The 16,097-nt window shown below is 51.3% G+C and overlaps 1 protein-coding gene across 1 annotated transcript in view; it reads left to right on the forward strand.

Moving 5' to 3' along the window:
- The window catches only part of LOC147717631 (E3 ubiquitin-protein ligase TRIM39-like), a 246,110-nt gene extending 230,440 nt beyond the window's left edge, over nt 1-15,670 (forward strand). Inside the window, exon 7 of the mRNA XM_086924425.1 lies at nt 13,459-15,670. Within this exon, the coding sequence (XP_086780551.1) occupies nt 13,459-14,003 (545 nt within the window). The 3' untranslated portion in view covers nt 14,004-15,670. The remainder of the gene's footprint in view (nt 1-13,458) is intronic.
- Nucleotides 15,671-16,097: the final 427 nt, after the last annotated feature.

The raw sequence follows: 16,097 nt of genomic DNA on the forward strand, positions 1-16,097 counted from the left end.
TGGAGCCCGGATCGCCCCGAGGTGAAGAGCCGGGAGGCGGAGCGTATTGCGGCGCTGTCCGCGCGCCTCGGCTGGGCCGAGTGCTGAAAGGCTGGAAGCCGGAGATCCCGGGGGAGCGGACTAGGCGGACTCCGCGGAGTGTGGAGGCTTCCTGGCCGGTGCCCTGGTGGCAAGCACCGTTGCTGGGCGACGAACCCCTGCCCTGCGCCGGCGACCCCCCCCTACTCTGGGTTTCGAGGAGTGCTGACTTGCGAACTCCGCGCCTGGAGGCACTGGATGGCGGAGTTCGAGCAGTGCCCGAGCCGGGCAAATCAACTGGTGGTGAAGGGAGACATCGGTTTCGCACTTTCCGGACCCGTTGCTGTTTGAGGGTTGCCCACGGACTTGCTGGCCCAGGCTGCCCTCTTGGGTTCCACCCTCCCGCCATCTTGTCTTTGTGTAGCTGAGCCCAGTGGCCCTTGCCCGCGCCCTTCTCACACGGGAGCCTCGGCTCGTCCTGGTACCGACGCATCTGCTGCCCCCCCTGGGAGTCCGAGGCTGGAGGCCTGCACTTTGGACGTTGCTGCCTGCCCTGCTGGCCCGGGGGTCGGCTTGCCCAGGCCCGAGCCGCCATTTTGTCGCCTGTGACGCACTACCCTTGTCCCCGACGAGGGCCTCACATCTGGTGCCCGCGAGCGGTGGCGCTCGCCTACAGCAACTGACCCTAGGCTTCACCGGGGGCCAAGATGACTGGGAGACGTGGCGCGGCACGAGGAGATCGCACTTTGCCGGAAATGCTCGGCAGGTCCCAGCAACTACGCAACAGGGCGCAGCCGTCCCCGGGGGCCTCCCGGGCATCAACAGACGCAGCCGTGGGCGAGCCACCAGTCACGAGGTCCTTCATGGAGGACTTATTCAGCTCCCTCAAGGAGGAATTTCAAACTCTTAAGACCGAAGTGGCTGGTGAGGTCCGGGAGGTGCGCAGGGAAGTCGAAGGCCTGGGTGAGCGGGTCGATACTGTGGAGACGGCGGCCCAACGTCGCGATGAAGAGATAACTCATCTCCAGCAGGACGTCCTCCGCCTTCGGGAGCAATGTGTCGAGCTCCAGGCCCACTCGGAGGACCTCGAGAACAGGTCCAGGCGGAATAACATCCGGGTGCGAGGGGTTCCATCCGCGGATGAAGGTACGGACCTAGTGGCCTATCTGCAGGACCTGTTCCGCGACATCTTGGAGGAAGGAGCGGATTTCCCGATCCGCATTGACAGAGCACACAGGGTGGGCCGCCAGCGCCAGTCATCTGCACCCCCGCCTGATATCCTGGCATTCCTGCCGGATTTCCCCCTAAAAGAGCGCATCATGACGGAAGCCCGCAGGAAGCAACCGCTGACCTTCCGAGAAAGACCTGTGGCGCTCTATCAGGACCTGTCCGCCATCACACTGCAGAAGCGCAGGTCTTTCCGCATCGCTACGGACTTTCTGCGAGAGCATGAGACAGCCTATTCCTGGGGTCACCCCTTCCGTCTTATCTTTCGATGGAATGGGGTGCTGCATCAGCGGCGCTCTTTACAAGATGTCTGTGGAGTACTGGGCCTTACTGCTACGGAGGAGGAAGGGGCTACACCCGCATGGCGGCGCCCTGAACGGCGGGGCCGACGGAGATCGAGGAGGCGCCAATCGTCAGCGACGGCGAGTCGTCCAGACTCGCCCACCATCAGGGCAGACATGGAGGAGGCCCTGAGGACTGCGGCCAGGAACTTGCCTGAATCTACTGGTGTGGCCCTAACGGCCTAACTTTTCTCCGGGGGGAGAGACTCTTAGCTTTAATGATGCTGGGCTGGGGCTGGGGGCTGGGGGGGCGAGGGGGGAGGCGTGTGGCTGGACGTCCACTTGACTGTTTTCTGCAGACTCGCCCACCTGGGCTAGACTGAGACTATGGGGTGTTATTTCCTGTTTTTTGTTTTGGTTGGTTGCTATGGGTTGGTTCTGGGGGGGTTTCACTGTTGGTTTGGTGTGGGGGGGTCCCGTCCGAAGCTGTCCGACCATGTGCGATGCTGCCTCTGGCCTTCCCTGCTCCCCTGCCCCGCGCGCCCCCTCCGCTGATCCCTCGCTCGCTGCATAGCGCGTTGTTTCCCTGGAGGCGATGCCGCCCCTGAAAGTAGTGACCCTCAATGTTAAGGGTCTGAATAACCCCGTGAAGCGTAGGGCGATCCTTTCCCTGTTGGAGGGGTCGCAGGCGGATATCTGCCTCCTGCAGGAAACCCATTTACTTTCCAAAGATTGCCATAGGTTGCGCTCTGCCAAGTTCCCCACGCAACTCTTTTCCTCTGCTGCGACTAAGACTGCTGGGGTGGCCATTCTTTTAGCTAGCTCCTTCAGGGGGGAGGTGTTGCATAAACATGCTGAGCAGAAGGGGAGGCTTCTAGTGTATCGCATGCGTTTGGGAGGTGTTACCTTTACGGTTGGTTCGGTATACAGCCCGAATGACCACCAGGATCGCTTCCTGGAATCAGTGTTGGTGGACGTTACTGCCTCGCCCGATCGCCATATCATCTTGGGGGGAGACCTGAATATGGTCTTCGACTCCACCCTGGATAGGTCTGCCCAGCGCTTTCCGCAGACAGGGGAGCTTTCTAGGGCGGTACAGGACCAGCTTGCGGAAATGGACCTGCATGACCTCTGGCGCGTCCTGCACCCCACCGATAGGGACTACTCCTATTTCTCCCACGCGCACCGCACGTATTCACGGTTGGATTACCTCTTGGTGAGCGGACCGCTTCGTTCGGCCGCCACAGCGGCAGACATCGGGGTCTTGTCCCTGTCCGATCACGCACCGGTTTCCGGGATCTTTGCTTGGCCAGCGGCCCCCCCCTCTAGGGGGATGTGGCGGCTTCGGGACACGCTTCTCCATAAGAAATCGGTTGTGAAGCGAGTGGAGGAGGTCATCCAGGACTACCTAACCCACAATAACAACTCTGCCACGTCCCTGGCAACGCAGTGGGCGGCTTTGAAAGCGGTCGTCAGAGGGGAGTTTATTTCCATTTCCTCGGCGGAAAACAGGGAACGCCAACGCAAGAGGGAGGAACTGACAGCGCAGGTTCGGGAGCTTGAGCAGGTTCACCGCCGAACAGGGGCTCCTCGTGTCTGGAAGCAGCTGAAGGCGGCACGGAAACTCCTCTCTGCGTTGGATCTAGATCGGGCGGAGTATGCCGCGCTGCGCCTGAAGCATGCCTTTTACACCGGCGGAGACAGGTGCGGTAAGCTCCTGGCCCTTAGGCTCAGGGCTGCGCAGCAACGCAATGTGGTGAAGGAGCTGGTGGGAGTGGATGGGATCCCGGTTTCCGGTGACGCGGAGGTGGCAGATACCTTTCGTTCCTTTTACGAGGCACTGTACGCTGCAGAGCCTTCCCCACCGGGAGAGGCTGAGGCCTACTTGGAATCCGTGACCCTCCCGGCCCTGGACCCCTCCCAGGCGGACCACCTAGAGAGGGACATTCACGTGGAGGAGGTCATATCCGCGATTGCACGGCTAAAGCATGGTAAAGCCCCGGGCCCGGATGGCTATACGGCCTTGTTTTACAAGACCTTCTGTCCCACTGTCGCGCCTCTACTGGCTCGCTTGTTTAACTCCTTCTCCGAGCCGGGAGCCATCCCACCGGACCTTCTCTCAGCGACTGTGTCGGTTATCCCCAAGCCGGGGAAGGACCGGACCCTGTGCGGCTCGTACCGGCCCATCTCACTCCTAAATGTGGACCTCAAGCTTTACACCGGAATCTTGGCGGCCAGATTGGGTCTACACTCACCAGGTTTGGTGGAGGCGGACCAGGCCGGTTTTGTGCCCGGTAGGCAGACGGTCGACAACACAAAGAGGGTGACGCACGTGCTGGAAAAGGCCTCACGCGTCCCGGGGGAGCGGATGCTGCTATCGGTCGACGCGGAGAAGGCCTTTGATAGGGTTCATTGGCCATATCTCGAGCTGGTCCTTGGGAAACTGGGGATCGGCGAGAAGTTCCGCACTATGGTCTTTAACTGCTATAGGAGACCATCAGCGTCAGTGCGTGTCAATGGACACAGCTCCAACAGCTTTGCCATTGAGCGCGGCATGAGACAGGGTTGCCCCCTCTCGCCGCTCCTCTTTGCCCTTTATATGGAGCCGTTTGCCCAGAGGATTCGCGATAACCCGGACGCTATTGGGGTGAGGATGGGGCAATACACGCACACTGTCAGCTTATACGCGGACGATGTCTTGCTGACCCTGGATGACCCCAAGCGGTCGCTCCCTGCCTGCGTCCAGGAACTGGACGCTTTTGCCCGTGTGGCGGGCTTTAAAATGAATTTGACTAAGTCGGCTGCACTGGATGTGTCGCTCTCTGCCGACACCAGGCGGGACCTTCAGAGTCTCTTTCCTCTGCAGTGGTCCTCCTCCACGGTGCCTTACCTGGGAATTTTGCTTGCTCCCTCCCTGCCTGCCATGGTCGCAGCTAACTATTCCTCTCTGGGCAAAAAGATCAAAGAGGAACTCGGCCGATGGAACAAGGGCCTACTCTCGTGGTTGGGCCGTATCGCGGCGGTGAAGATGACGATACTGCCTCAGATCCTGTATCTTTTCCGCGCTCTGCCTCTCCAGCCCCCCGTGGGTTGGATACGGCAGACGCAGGCAGACATCTCCCGCTTTGTGTGGCAGCGCCGTAAACCTCGGATGAAGCGGGTCCTCTCCATGCTTGCCCCGGAGGCGGGGGGTCTCGGAGTCCCGGACCTCCGAAAGTACTTTCAGGCGGCGCAGCTCCGGTATTTGGTGGAGTGGAGCCGGTGGGAATCGGACAAACACTGGCTCTTTCAAGACCAGGCAGTTGCAGGCCGTACCCTCCAGGAGGTCCCGTTCCTGCGGCGCACTCACCGCCCGCCTAATCTCTACGCCTCTTTTATCACCCGGGTCCCGCTAAGAGTGTGGGACGCGGTGTGTGAGCTGCGTGAGCTCACCACTTTTCCATCGCCGTTCACTCCCATTGCTGGCAATCCGGACTTTACCCCGGGTCTGGAGCCGGGAGCCTTTTCCCACTGGGTGAGCGCGGGTTGCAGGGCGCTTTTCCAGATCTACGGGCCGGAGGGCGTGCTCCCCTTCCAGCAGCTCCGACAGGAGTTTGGCCTGACGGAGGGGGACAGACTGCGTTACATGCAAGTCCGCCACTGGGCTCTTCAACCCCCAGTGCGTGACGTCGCTGCCCGTTCGATTACGCCCTACGAGCGATGGTTGGTAACCCGGACCTCGGACGCCAAGCTCATCACTGATTTGTATAAATTTCTCCAACCCCCGCCGTTTCATTACCATAATCCGGGGAGGGAGCGCTGGCACAGGGAACTGGGCAGGACCCTGAGTCACAAGGAGTGGGACAAGATTGCGTATCGGGCGAGGCACTCTGCGTACCACACTGGGCTGACGGAAACCTTCACTAAAGTGTCCACCTATTGGTACTACACCCCGGAACGGCTCTATGAGATGCGCAAACTCGGCGATAAAGGTTGCTGGCGCGGCTGCGGACAGGAGGGCACCCTCACGCACATTCTCTGGGAGTGCCCGGTGCTGTCGGCCTATTGGAAGGAAGTCTTAGATGAGGTGGACAGGCATTTTGAGATCGAGCTTCCGCGCTTCCCCGCGTATGTCTTGCTAGGCCTCCCCAATGACTTGATGTACCCGCTGAAATCCCGCAGGGGCAGGCAGATTGCGATTGCGCTAGGCTCCGCCGTTCAGAACATACTGGTACTCTGGCGCACCCCTACTGCCCCCTCTATCACTGGTTGGCTGCATAGGCTCTGGCAGGTACTGGGCATGGAGAAGATGTCGCTAACGGTGGCTGGGAATGTTGACCAGTTTGAGGAGCTCTGGCACCCCTTTTTGGCACTGCTGTCCACGGAATTTCACGAGCTCACGTGTCCGCGGTATTTGCGCCTCCTTAGGCTGACGCCACCGGCAGCTGCGGCGGAGTGACTGTGCGGATCGGGGGCCGGGGGTTGGGGCCGGGAAGAGGGGTTATATGCTTCTAATGCTGACTTTCGGACGGGGATGTTGGGGTATTGTTTTCTTTCTTTTCCTCCTTTGCTTTTCTTTCTTCTTCTTTTCTGGGGTCGGGGGGTTGGTGGAACGGTATGCTTCTCCTTTGCTGTGTTGCGGGGTGCTATTCGGGCTTGGCCTTGCTTAGGGAGTGGGGGTCTACAGGGGGGTCGTTCACAATGCCTTATTGCCTTATGTCTTTGCCTTGTTACCCTCTGGGGCTTCCTGCCTCCCTGCTTTTCTTCTGACTCGCTGCAACGTTCCGCTTCTTGTACTGTATGTTTACTTGACCTCCTGCTCCCCTCCCCGTGTTTTTGTGCCTTAATAAAATACTTTAAACCTAAAAAAACATTGAAATTCAGTGAAAAAACCATAGGTTTCAGGCACGTTATAGTTAGAAATTAACATTTAAAAAACCATTGAAGCTGATTCCATCAATTCTTGGCTCTGTTCAGGCTGCGACTTAGTCGCTCCCTTGAGGCGTGTATCATCCAGACGCACCAACGATGCAAATCGTTGGTTCAATCAGGAACTTAAAGTTCAAAAACTTAACGTCCGTCGGGCAGAACGCTCTTGGAGGCGCGGCTACTGTCCAATACTTAGAAATCAGTACATCACTCTTTTGGCCCAGTACAAAAAATCCATCTTGGTGACCAAGAACGCCTACTTTTCTTCCAAAATTCTAGCCGCCGAAAATCAGTCCAGAGAAATTTTCACCATTGTGCACGATCTTGCCTACTCTGATAGGGCCTCCCTCAAACCCTCCCCCTCCCAGTATCTTTGTGACTCCCTCAATTCTTTTTTCCTTGACAACATTTCTACCATTAAAGCAAATATCCCCCCTCCCTCCCCTTCCTTTGTCAACCCCCAGTGTCCCCCCAACACAGCATGTCTCGACTTCATTCCCCTCCTCACAGAAGAATCCTTTCTTTCTCTTCTACCGATGGTCAAGTCCGCTTCCCCCCTAGATCCCTGCCCTGCACATATTTTGAAACAGATTTATTCTGCTTGTGCCTCGCCCCCCTCACCCTTCTCAATAGCTCGCTATTACAGGGCATTGTCATCCCACCTCCTAAATCGGCCGTCATCCTAACCATCTTAAAAAAAAAACGGAGCGGACCCCTCAGTACTCGTCAACTATCGCCCCATCTCACTCCTGCTCTTTTTGGCGAAGGTTCTGGAGCGCCATGTCACCAGAACGCTCAGCACCTTCGTGGAGGAGAATAGGGTATTAGCCCCCCGGCAGGCTGGGTTCCGTCCCTCACACTCCACGGAGTCCATGGTATTATCGGTCCTTGACAACCTCAGAGAGGGTATGGACACTAACCATCCCCAGGTCCTGGTCCTCCTCGATCTCTCCGCCGCCTTTGACACGGTTGATCATTCCATCTTATTGTCCCGTGTCAGAGTGGCGGGAATCGGAGGATCGGCCTTGGTCTGGCTGTCCTCCTTTCTGAGCGACCGCACCCAAGCAGTGCGTATGGGTGATTTTTCAGCGGACTTCCAGCCGGTTAAATGTGGGGTCCCCCAGGGCTCATCCCTTTCCCCGTTGTTATTTAACTTGTACATTGCTCCCCTTATTTTTGCCCTCCAACAGCTGGAGGTCTCCGTCTACAAATATGCGGATGACCTCCAGCTTATTTTTTCCCTATCCTCTTCCCCTGAGTCCATTTCTAATTTTCAATCTGTCATGACCTTCATCTGGGACTGGATGAATCACAACCACCTGAAGCTCAACCCCGACAAAACGGAGTTGGTGCTGACAGGTGGTTGCTCCAGTCCCTGGTCCTCTTCTTTCTGGCCCCCTTCGTTGGGTTCTCCCCCAACCCCATCCTCCTCTGTAAAAACTCTTGGGTTCAAATTGGATCACCAACTTTCACTTCACTCCCAAGTCAGCACTGTGGTGTCCTAGTCTTTCCTTTCCCTTCACACTATTCGCAAAGTCTCTCGGTTTTTCTCCCTCCCGGCCCTTAAACTTATAGTCCTAGCAATGGTGATCTCCCGCCTGGATTACGGCAATGCCCTTTATTGTGGCATTCCTGCGTACAGCGAGCGACGCCTCCAGCTGGTCCAGAACCAGGTGGCCCGCCTGGTCTTCAATTTATCCAAGTCACATTAAGTTACTCCCCTCCTTAAGACCTTACACTGGCTCCCCATTCGTGAACGAGCCCAGTTTAAACTAGGATGCATCATCTTCAACGCCCGGTCCGGCTCAGCCCCTGCCTTTATCATTTCTGAAATTCATTCCTATGTCCCTCCCAGGGAGCTGCGTTCTTCCACCCAACAATTACTCCTAGTCCCCCATTTCAAACGCCAAAAAGTGGGGAGGCTCCAAATTTTCCACACTCGCCCCTGCCTTCTGGAACTCCCCTCCGGCTCATTTGAGATCCTGTCCGCAGTATACACTCTTTCGCAAGGCACTGAAAACTTTTCTTTTCACACAAGCCTTCTCCCTTTAAACCCCCCTTTTCCATGCTCTTATGCTCGACGCCTCAGGGGTTCAGTACAATACAGCGCCATGAAACCGCTAGGTGTACGTGCGTTTAAGAAATATTTTAAACTCAAACTCATTGAAATTCACTGAAAAAACCATAGGTTTCAGGCACGTTATAGTTAGAAGTTAGCATTTAAAAAGCATTCAAAATTCACTGAAAAAAACATAGGTTTCAGGGACTTTATAGTTAGTTGGTCATTTCACTCGTACAATACCATATAAATTCCCCCGTTATAGTTAGTTCAGCTAACGATAACTCGTGCCCCCGCAATGCACTGCTGATGATGTCACATATTACATCATTCATGACATGGTCAGTGACATCACTGATGACATCTCAAATTATATCACTGATGACATCATCCACGTGAAAATCTGATGCACCACCTCACATTCTAATATAACCGTTGATACACCCACTGTAAAATACAGGCTACCATTTTCGAAACCATCGACACACCAATACCAGTTACTACATAAGCACTCACTGATTCCTAGGTCTACACACACATCCACTCATGCACCCATACAATCACTCATACATACAGTCACTCATCAATACAACACTATCATATGCACTTATACACCTATACAGACACTCACACAGCACCAATCATTCATGGAATTACTCACACACCTAGTCAGTCATGCAAAGAATCGATCACACTTCCATTTACTGACCTATAGAGTTATACACACAACAGATCGCTTATTCAAACAAAACAAACACATAATTACTCTCTTATACAATCACTGATACAAGTAAACACTCATCTATACAGCCACTCTCACAATCACTGACTCACATATAGTCATTTATATACTCCAACTCTCACGTAAACTGCCTTTTACATATGTAGTTACTTTAACGTCCCTGAAACCTATGTTTTTTTCAGTGAATTTCTAAGGTTTTTTAAATGCTAATTTCTAACTATAACCTGCCTGAAACCTATGTTTTTTTCTGTGAAAAATGAATATTAATATTTATTATATATATTATATGTATATTTAAATCTATATTTTTTACATCTATATTTTTACATCAATATTTTTGAGTCAATATTTTTGTATTTGTTTAGTTATGGGAGTCAATATTTTTGTAGTCTATATTTTTAATCAATTTTTTTAACATCAATATTTGTGTCATCGTTGTTCTATCAATGAACCCATATTTAGGTCTTGCCTAGGCAGCACTTGCGCTGTCTATGCGAGACATACTGTATTCAGGATATGGGCTTTTAAAGGACTTCCCAGTTACATGTGTTGTTACTCAGAGCTTGTGAGCACTATTTCTTTCTTTAAGATGGAGCACTGGAGAACAGTGCTCATGATTAACCGAGCTCTGTTGTATACAGGGTTGAAATCTTGCTCTTATCTTGCACATTTGCTGTGTATTCAAAGACCAAGGTCTGTTTTGACTGCAGCTGCCTCTTCCTCTTCCTCCTCCCTCCTGCTTTTAAAATGCACGGCCTGGCATCACAGTCTCTGCCTTCCTATGGCTGCTGCCGCCTCCATCTCAGAGCTCAACAAGAATTTGCAATGCAATAGGTCTCACATTTGCGAGTTAGAGCTATTGGCATTATAAATGACAATGCCTTTTACTTATCTGTTTTTAAAACCTTCAAGCGGTGCTTAAAAACAGTCTTTTTACTTATAGTTGTTGCTTACGAGAAGCAAGACTGGCAGTAACTGCGCCTCTCTTACTGTTAGCCTTGCTTCTCGTAAGCAACAAATATAAGTACAAAGTGCATGCTTACGCACTGCTTGCAAGTTTTCGAAAACATATCAATAAAAGGCATTGTCATTTACAAGGTTAATAGCTCAAACTCTCGCAAATGCGAGACCTATTGCATTGCAAATGCTGGTTTAAAATGAATCTCTGGAGAATCATGTTCAGTCCCCTCCTCGAGGAATATGTTTCTGAGCACTGTCCATGCAAGCAGTGGATGGTGTCAGTGGTTAAATGTCCAAGCAAGCAGCGTATGGAATCAGAGATGAAAGGCCCATGCAAGCAGGGGATGGCATTAGTGGTGAAAGTGGGCTGCATTAGAGGGGGAAGTGAGTGGTGGACTCCTAAGAAATATTTTGGACACCTGCACTTATTTTTTAAATGTATTTTGTTTTTACATATCAACCACCTGGTCTTTTGAGGTAGGTGGTGCCATGTTTCAATTATGGGCCTCTACCTGCTTCTTACTTGGAGTTTGAATTTACCACCCATGCCTTTACCAAGCATTCCCTTAGTGCGTATATGCCTTTACCCACCAGCCCTTATTTTTGGGGTACAACACTTATTTTTCCTCATCAGACTCGACCCAAACCAAGAGTGAAAAACATTAAAGGAGAAAAGAAGGAGTTAGAGTTAGACGGAAGAGTGACAAAGAGCGAAAGCAAGGTTGAAAAAGAACATGCAGAGTGAGAGAGGGGCTGGAATGTCTGATGTCGGATGAAAGAGGCATGAGGTGGAATCAAGACTACACAGCCTTAGCATGACACACCCCCTATATTCGATAGCTCTTGTCGTGATCACCTGAGCAACACTTTGGGCCCCAGCACTTACTATTATACAAATTAATCTCTGACTCCAACCCAACTCTGAGCACAGCACAAGTGTTTACTTCACTTTTGCATCATCATTATCACTAAGAGGTCTCTCCACACAAGGGCTGATGAGAGTGAACCTACATAACTCATGTGTTTGTTCCATTTGTTCCTTCTGTGAGGGAAGCTTGCATTGCTGCTGCCAATGTGCATCGGTTATGGAGCCACCAAGGATACAATATTTATGTGCCTTCTATCATGTGGGCCCTATAAATACAGCCTAACAGGGTAATAGACAGAAATGCTTTGCGCTGCTCTCCCAGACACACAGTCCTCCACTCAACAACCCACCACTGTACAGAACCAGAACCTCACTTTGCACAACCATGCACTCTCTGTAAAACCCATACTCTGCCCTGCACTGAAACCTGTGCACACTTCTTCAGTGCACAGACCACCACAAGCTTCCACTGTACGCAGCTCTCCACTCTCTGCACAGTCCTTTGCAGCCCTCCACTCTTTCGCAGAGCCCTCTCCACTGTGACACGTTCTTTGCTCCCTGCTGATCCCTGCCATCCCTGCACAGCCTTAATCTCTGCACAGCCTCTTTCCCTGCACAACTTAACATGGCCCTCTTCATTCAACAATGGTCAGCATCCTATATACATTCCCACCTTTTCCTTAACACACCCTCCTCAGGAGTGAGCACATCTCTGTGCAGTACAGCACTCTGCTCAGGCTAATTCTCTTAGAGGCTGATTCAGTGGTCCTCGTCCAAGGATCCTCCCCCACTGCTTGGGACAACACCTTGTGGCCCTCCGCCCTGAGACACCCACCCACCCTGACGGACTACGCCCAGATCCTCTGCATCATCCTAGACTCATCCCTCACCATGACTCACCAGATCAACGCTGTTGCCTCCATCTGCTTCAACTTCCTCGGCATCCTCCACAAGACCTTCAAGTGACCACCCCCCACCCCCGAAGCCAGAAAGGCAGTCACCCACCCACTCATAACCAGTAGACTGAACTAGTATAATACCCTCTAAGCTGGAATCAACAAATCCCTGCTACACAAACTCCAGAACCTCCAGAACACTGCAGCCATACCCGTCCTCAGAACCCCATGGCATGAGTACTCGACCCAGCACCTGCGAGACCTCCACTGGCTCCCTGTCGAGAAGAGAGTGACCTTCAAGCTACTCACCCACCCCTACAAATCTCTCCACAACATCGGACCCAAATACCTCAATGAAAGAGTCTCTTTCCACGTACCCAAAATAAACCTCTGCTGTGCCAACCTTGCCCTAGCAGAGACACTGCGCATCTGCAGAACCAAAGCAGGTGGAAGAGCCATCTCCTACGTCACAACCAAGGCCTATAACAAGCTCCCAGTCAACATCAGATGCTCCCCTGCCCTGCACACCTTCAGGAAGAGCCTCAAGAACTGGCTTTTCAGCTGATCAGGAGCTGCAACTGCCCCCCATCACCTTGAGCGAGACCCTCACGGGTGAGTAGCATGCTTTAAAAGCACCTGAATGACTGATTGTACCCCCAGCACCTTCTGGTTTCTTTATTAGGTCTCAGGCGGGCCACACAAACCATATTTTTTTCATCAGCTGCTGTCTGACAATAAAGCACTCCACTGCTCCTTGGCTACTTCAGATGGGGCCTGCTTGCATTTTAGCCCTACAACTATTTCATATTATGTCATATAATGCAATAAAATATACATTTTTAAACTGGAGGCAGACATTTGCTGTTTGTGTCATTTCGCACACAGATTGTGGCCTCTGTTTCTGAAACAACAGCCTGTTATGCCCTTAAAAGCTGCATCATTGTCGGCAGAGAGTTCAGCTTAAAGGCGAACTAAAGGTGCTTAAGGCCAAGCGCGTGGCTAGGGGAATTACTATTTCATGGGTAAAGAGGGGATATTGGGTGTAATGTTGTTGTAGTGTGAAGACGGGGTAAAGTGGTGGGCGGGTTTGGGGGTGCTGAGGGGTTATTTATGGTGATTATATTGAAAACCTGTTCATGTGCATTTCGTATTCTGTAAGTCTTGTATAAATTGTTTCCCAGCAGTGTTAGCACCGGCAGTCTAGACCCAGGCACTCAGAGCCGGGTATCTCAGACCCCAGCAGTCGCAGAGCCTTGTTCTCCAGCGCTGGATTGTGTGTTTACTTTTTCCATTTCTAGGAAATGTTATTTAATCTGGTTATAGGCAGTTGAGGAGCAGAAGTGAAAGTCACTGTATAGGGTGAAGTGCTTTGAGCAGTAGAAATGGAAACGGTTACAAGGAGGAGCTGTTGTGAGTAGCAGGTTTTCATTGGGTGGCTAGTAGTTGGTCCTGTTATTTTCTGGCTTCTGAGTTCTAACCTCTGCTTTTCTGGTTTGCAGCTGCAGTGACCCTGGATCCGGACACTGCTCATCGGAGGCTCATCCTGTCCGAGGATGTAAGGAGCGTGAGGACTGTAAACAGAGCACAGGATCTGCCCGACACCCCCCAGAGATACAAGCCTGCCGTCATTGTCCTGGGGAGAGAGAGGCTTAGCTCCGGGAGGCATTACTGGGAGGTGGAGGTGGGGGACAAGACACGCTGGACCCTGGGAGTGTGTGACGAGGCTACGAGGAGGAAGGGAACGATCACAACATCACCAGAGAAAGGATACTGGACAGTGGGGCTCAGAAATGGTAAATATGAAGCTGACACCTCTCCTGACACTCTCCTGACCCCCCGTGTGCCCCCCAGGGCTGTGGGTTTCTTCCTGGACTATGAGGTGGGCAGGCTCTTGGTGTACAATGTGGATGACCGGTCTCTGCTCTTCACCTTCTCTGGGGCCTCCTTCCCCCCCATCCTGCGGCCCTTCTTCAGTCCAGGACTCAATGATGGAGGGAAGAATACGGGAGGTCTGCGGATCCTGCCAGTGACAGGACAGGAGTGAGAGCTACTCAGACTTTTGCAACTACATGTATGAGGTCTGTGTATAACGTACACTACTGTCACTGACCTCAATAAGGAAACCATGTAACTTGTCATTCACAGAGCAGTTATATAAAAATTACCAGCTCCTGCATGCAGGAGGCTGAAAGTTGCCTCCTTTTGGAAGTTGTGAGGAAGGGAAGCAGGCAGCCAACAAAGCACAGTTTATTTGTGCTGCAGGCAGCAGTTTAGGAAGAAAAAACAAACACAGTCCTGTTGCTGGAGCACAGACAGTGTACCAGTGTCCAAGGGTCACAGTCACATTCTTTTGTGCAGATATGAAGTGAGTCTTCAAATCTACCTGCGCGGCCTGATGCAAAACAATCTAGGGCTGTAACTGGATGCCACTTCTGGAGGAAGGAGGAGGTGACCTAGACGTCAATTGGAGGTAGCCACGCAACTGCGACTCCTATGCCACTTGTTGCGACCCCTGCCACTTTGCTTGTGACCCCTGGCTCCCATTTAACGTTGTACGGACATAGCAGTTCAGTCATTTAAAATACCTTCAGTGCTGACTCCGAGGTGGATGGGGTGATTCGAATTGCATCAGTTGAATTAGGGATGGTGTGCCACTTTTTTCTTGCCTTCCGAGTTGGAGCATCCTAGAACGAGCTCTTTCTTTGCCATGGCAGCTTTATGCCACTTGACCCATTCATGGTGGAGAGACTTCTTAGGAAGACTCCAAGCACTTACACCTTTTAATCTTTCCTTTTGAAAAACCTTATGTAGGGATCCCACCTTGGTGCTAGAGTAGGGATGGATTTAATGCTTTCCACTCACCAACCCTCGATGCAGGGAAATTTGAATTCATGCTTCCTGATTTCGTGTATCCTACTTCTTGAACTAATTGTGTTGTTTATGCTGCACCAACTAAACTGGATGCACAGATTTGGCTTCATGCTCATTCCTTTGTATTTCTACACCCTTGTTTTGAGGTGTTTTTATGTTCAGTTGTAGTGTGGACGAGGTCTGGTTTGCTCACGTTGCTATGTTAACATGGCTTATTAGATGTTAAACGCCATTTTTACCCTTTGCTGCTTTTTGCACACAACACTGTATATAGCTATTTTTGTAAGTTAGGCTGCACAAATGTCTTCACATTTAAAAGGCTTGTTTTCGACATCCCTAGAATTATATCGTGACCCTAGTCTGCACAGTGATTGCGAAGCCTTCAAGGTTATCATAACATGGTAGCTGTTGTCCGAACTGCTCGGCTCACGTTTTTAGACACAACACATGGCAGATGCGAGCCAACTGAAATTATGGTGCCTTTATTATTGCACTGCAGCCATGATTTCACTCACTTGGAAGATTTTCCTTTTCCAGTGATGCAGAGAGATTTTTCTGATCCTGATGTGATTCACTCTTGATGAGCTGAGAGGTAATGGGGTCTCCCGAACAAGCCTAAGAGACCTTCTATAGTTCATAAAACATATTTCCTAGATAGGGAGGGTGTTATAACTAGGCGCTATACGACCTGTTTTCACCACCATTGTAATATGCTTTCTCCCTTTGTGTTTTATAGAATTGTAACAATGCTGATCATATTATTTCTAATCATATGTCTGCTTATGTTGGCAAAGATGCTGCACCTGAGAGCACATCGTTAAAATAAATATTTTAACCTTACCCGTGTCTCTTGCTTATTCCTGTTGTGGACTGGTATGAGAGTATAACGAAAGAGTGTTCTCATTTCCCACCATTCCTGAGTATATCCTAAGTCGCACGTTCTGGGTTGTCTAATCATTGGTCGCTTTGCTATAGGACGAAGAGCTAATGTGACACTGATGCTAGCTGGTTGGAGTTTTCTAGGTACTAAGGTGAGTTTTTGGTACACCACAATTCACTGAGGTCCTGGTTCTCTGTGCACAGTTCTGTGTAGGAGCAGAATCCTTGCAATACAGTTATTTTTGGCTTTGTAATGAATCTAACTAACCTCAAGTAATTGTCGGTGGGTTATAATGTATCAAGGAGGATTATTGGCTAATTGATTGTTTTCCTAATTACTTTTTTCCCCTTTACACTTTCATGCTGACCTAGAACTTATCGGCCCAGC

Source organism: Lissotriton vulgaris, chromosome 5 (genome assembly GCF_964263255.1).
Source record: "Lissotriton vulgaris chromosome 5, aLisVul1.2, whole genome shotgun sequence".
NCBI classification, from domain to species: Eukaryota; Metazoa; Chordata; class Amphibia; order Caudata; family Salamandridae; genus Lissotriton; species Lissotriton vulgaris.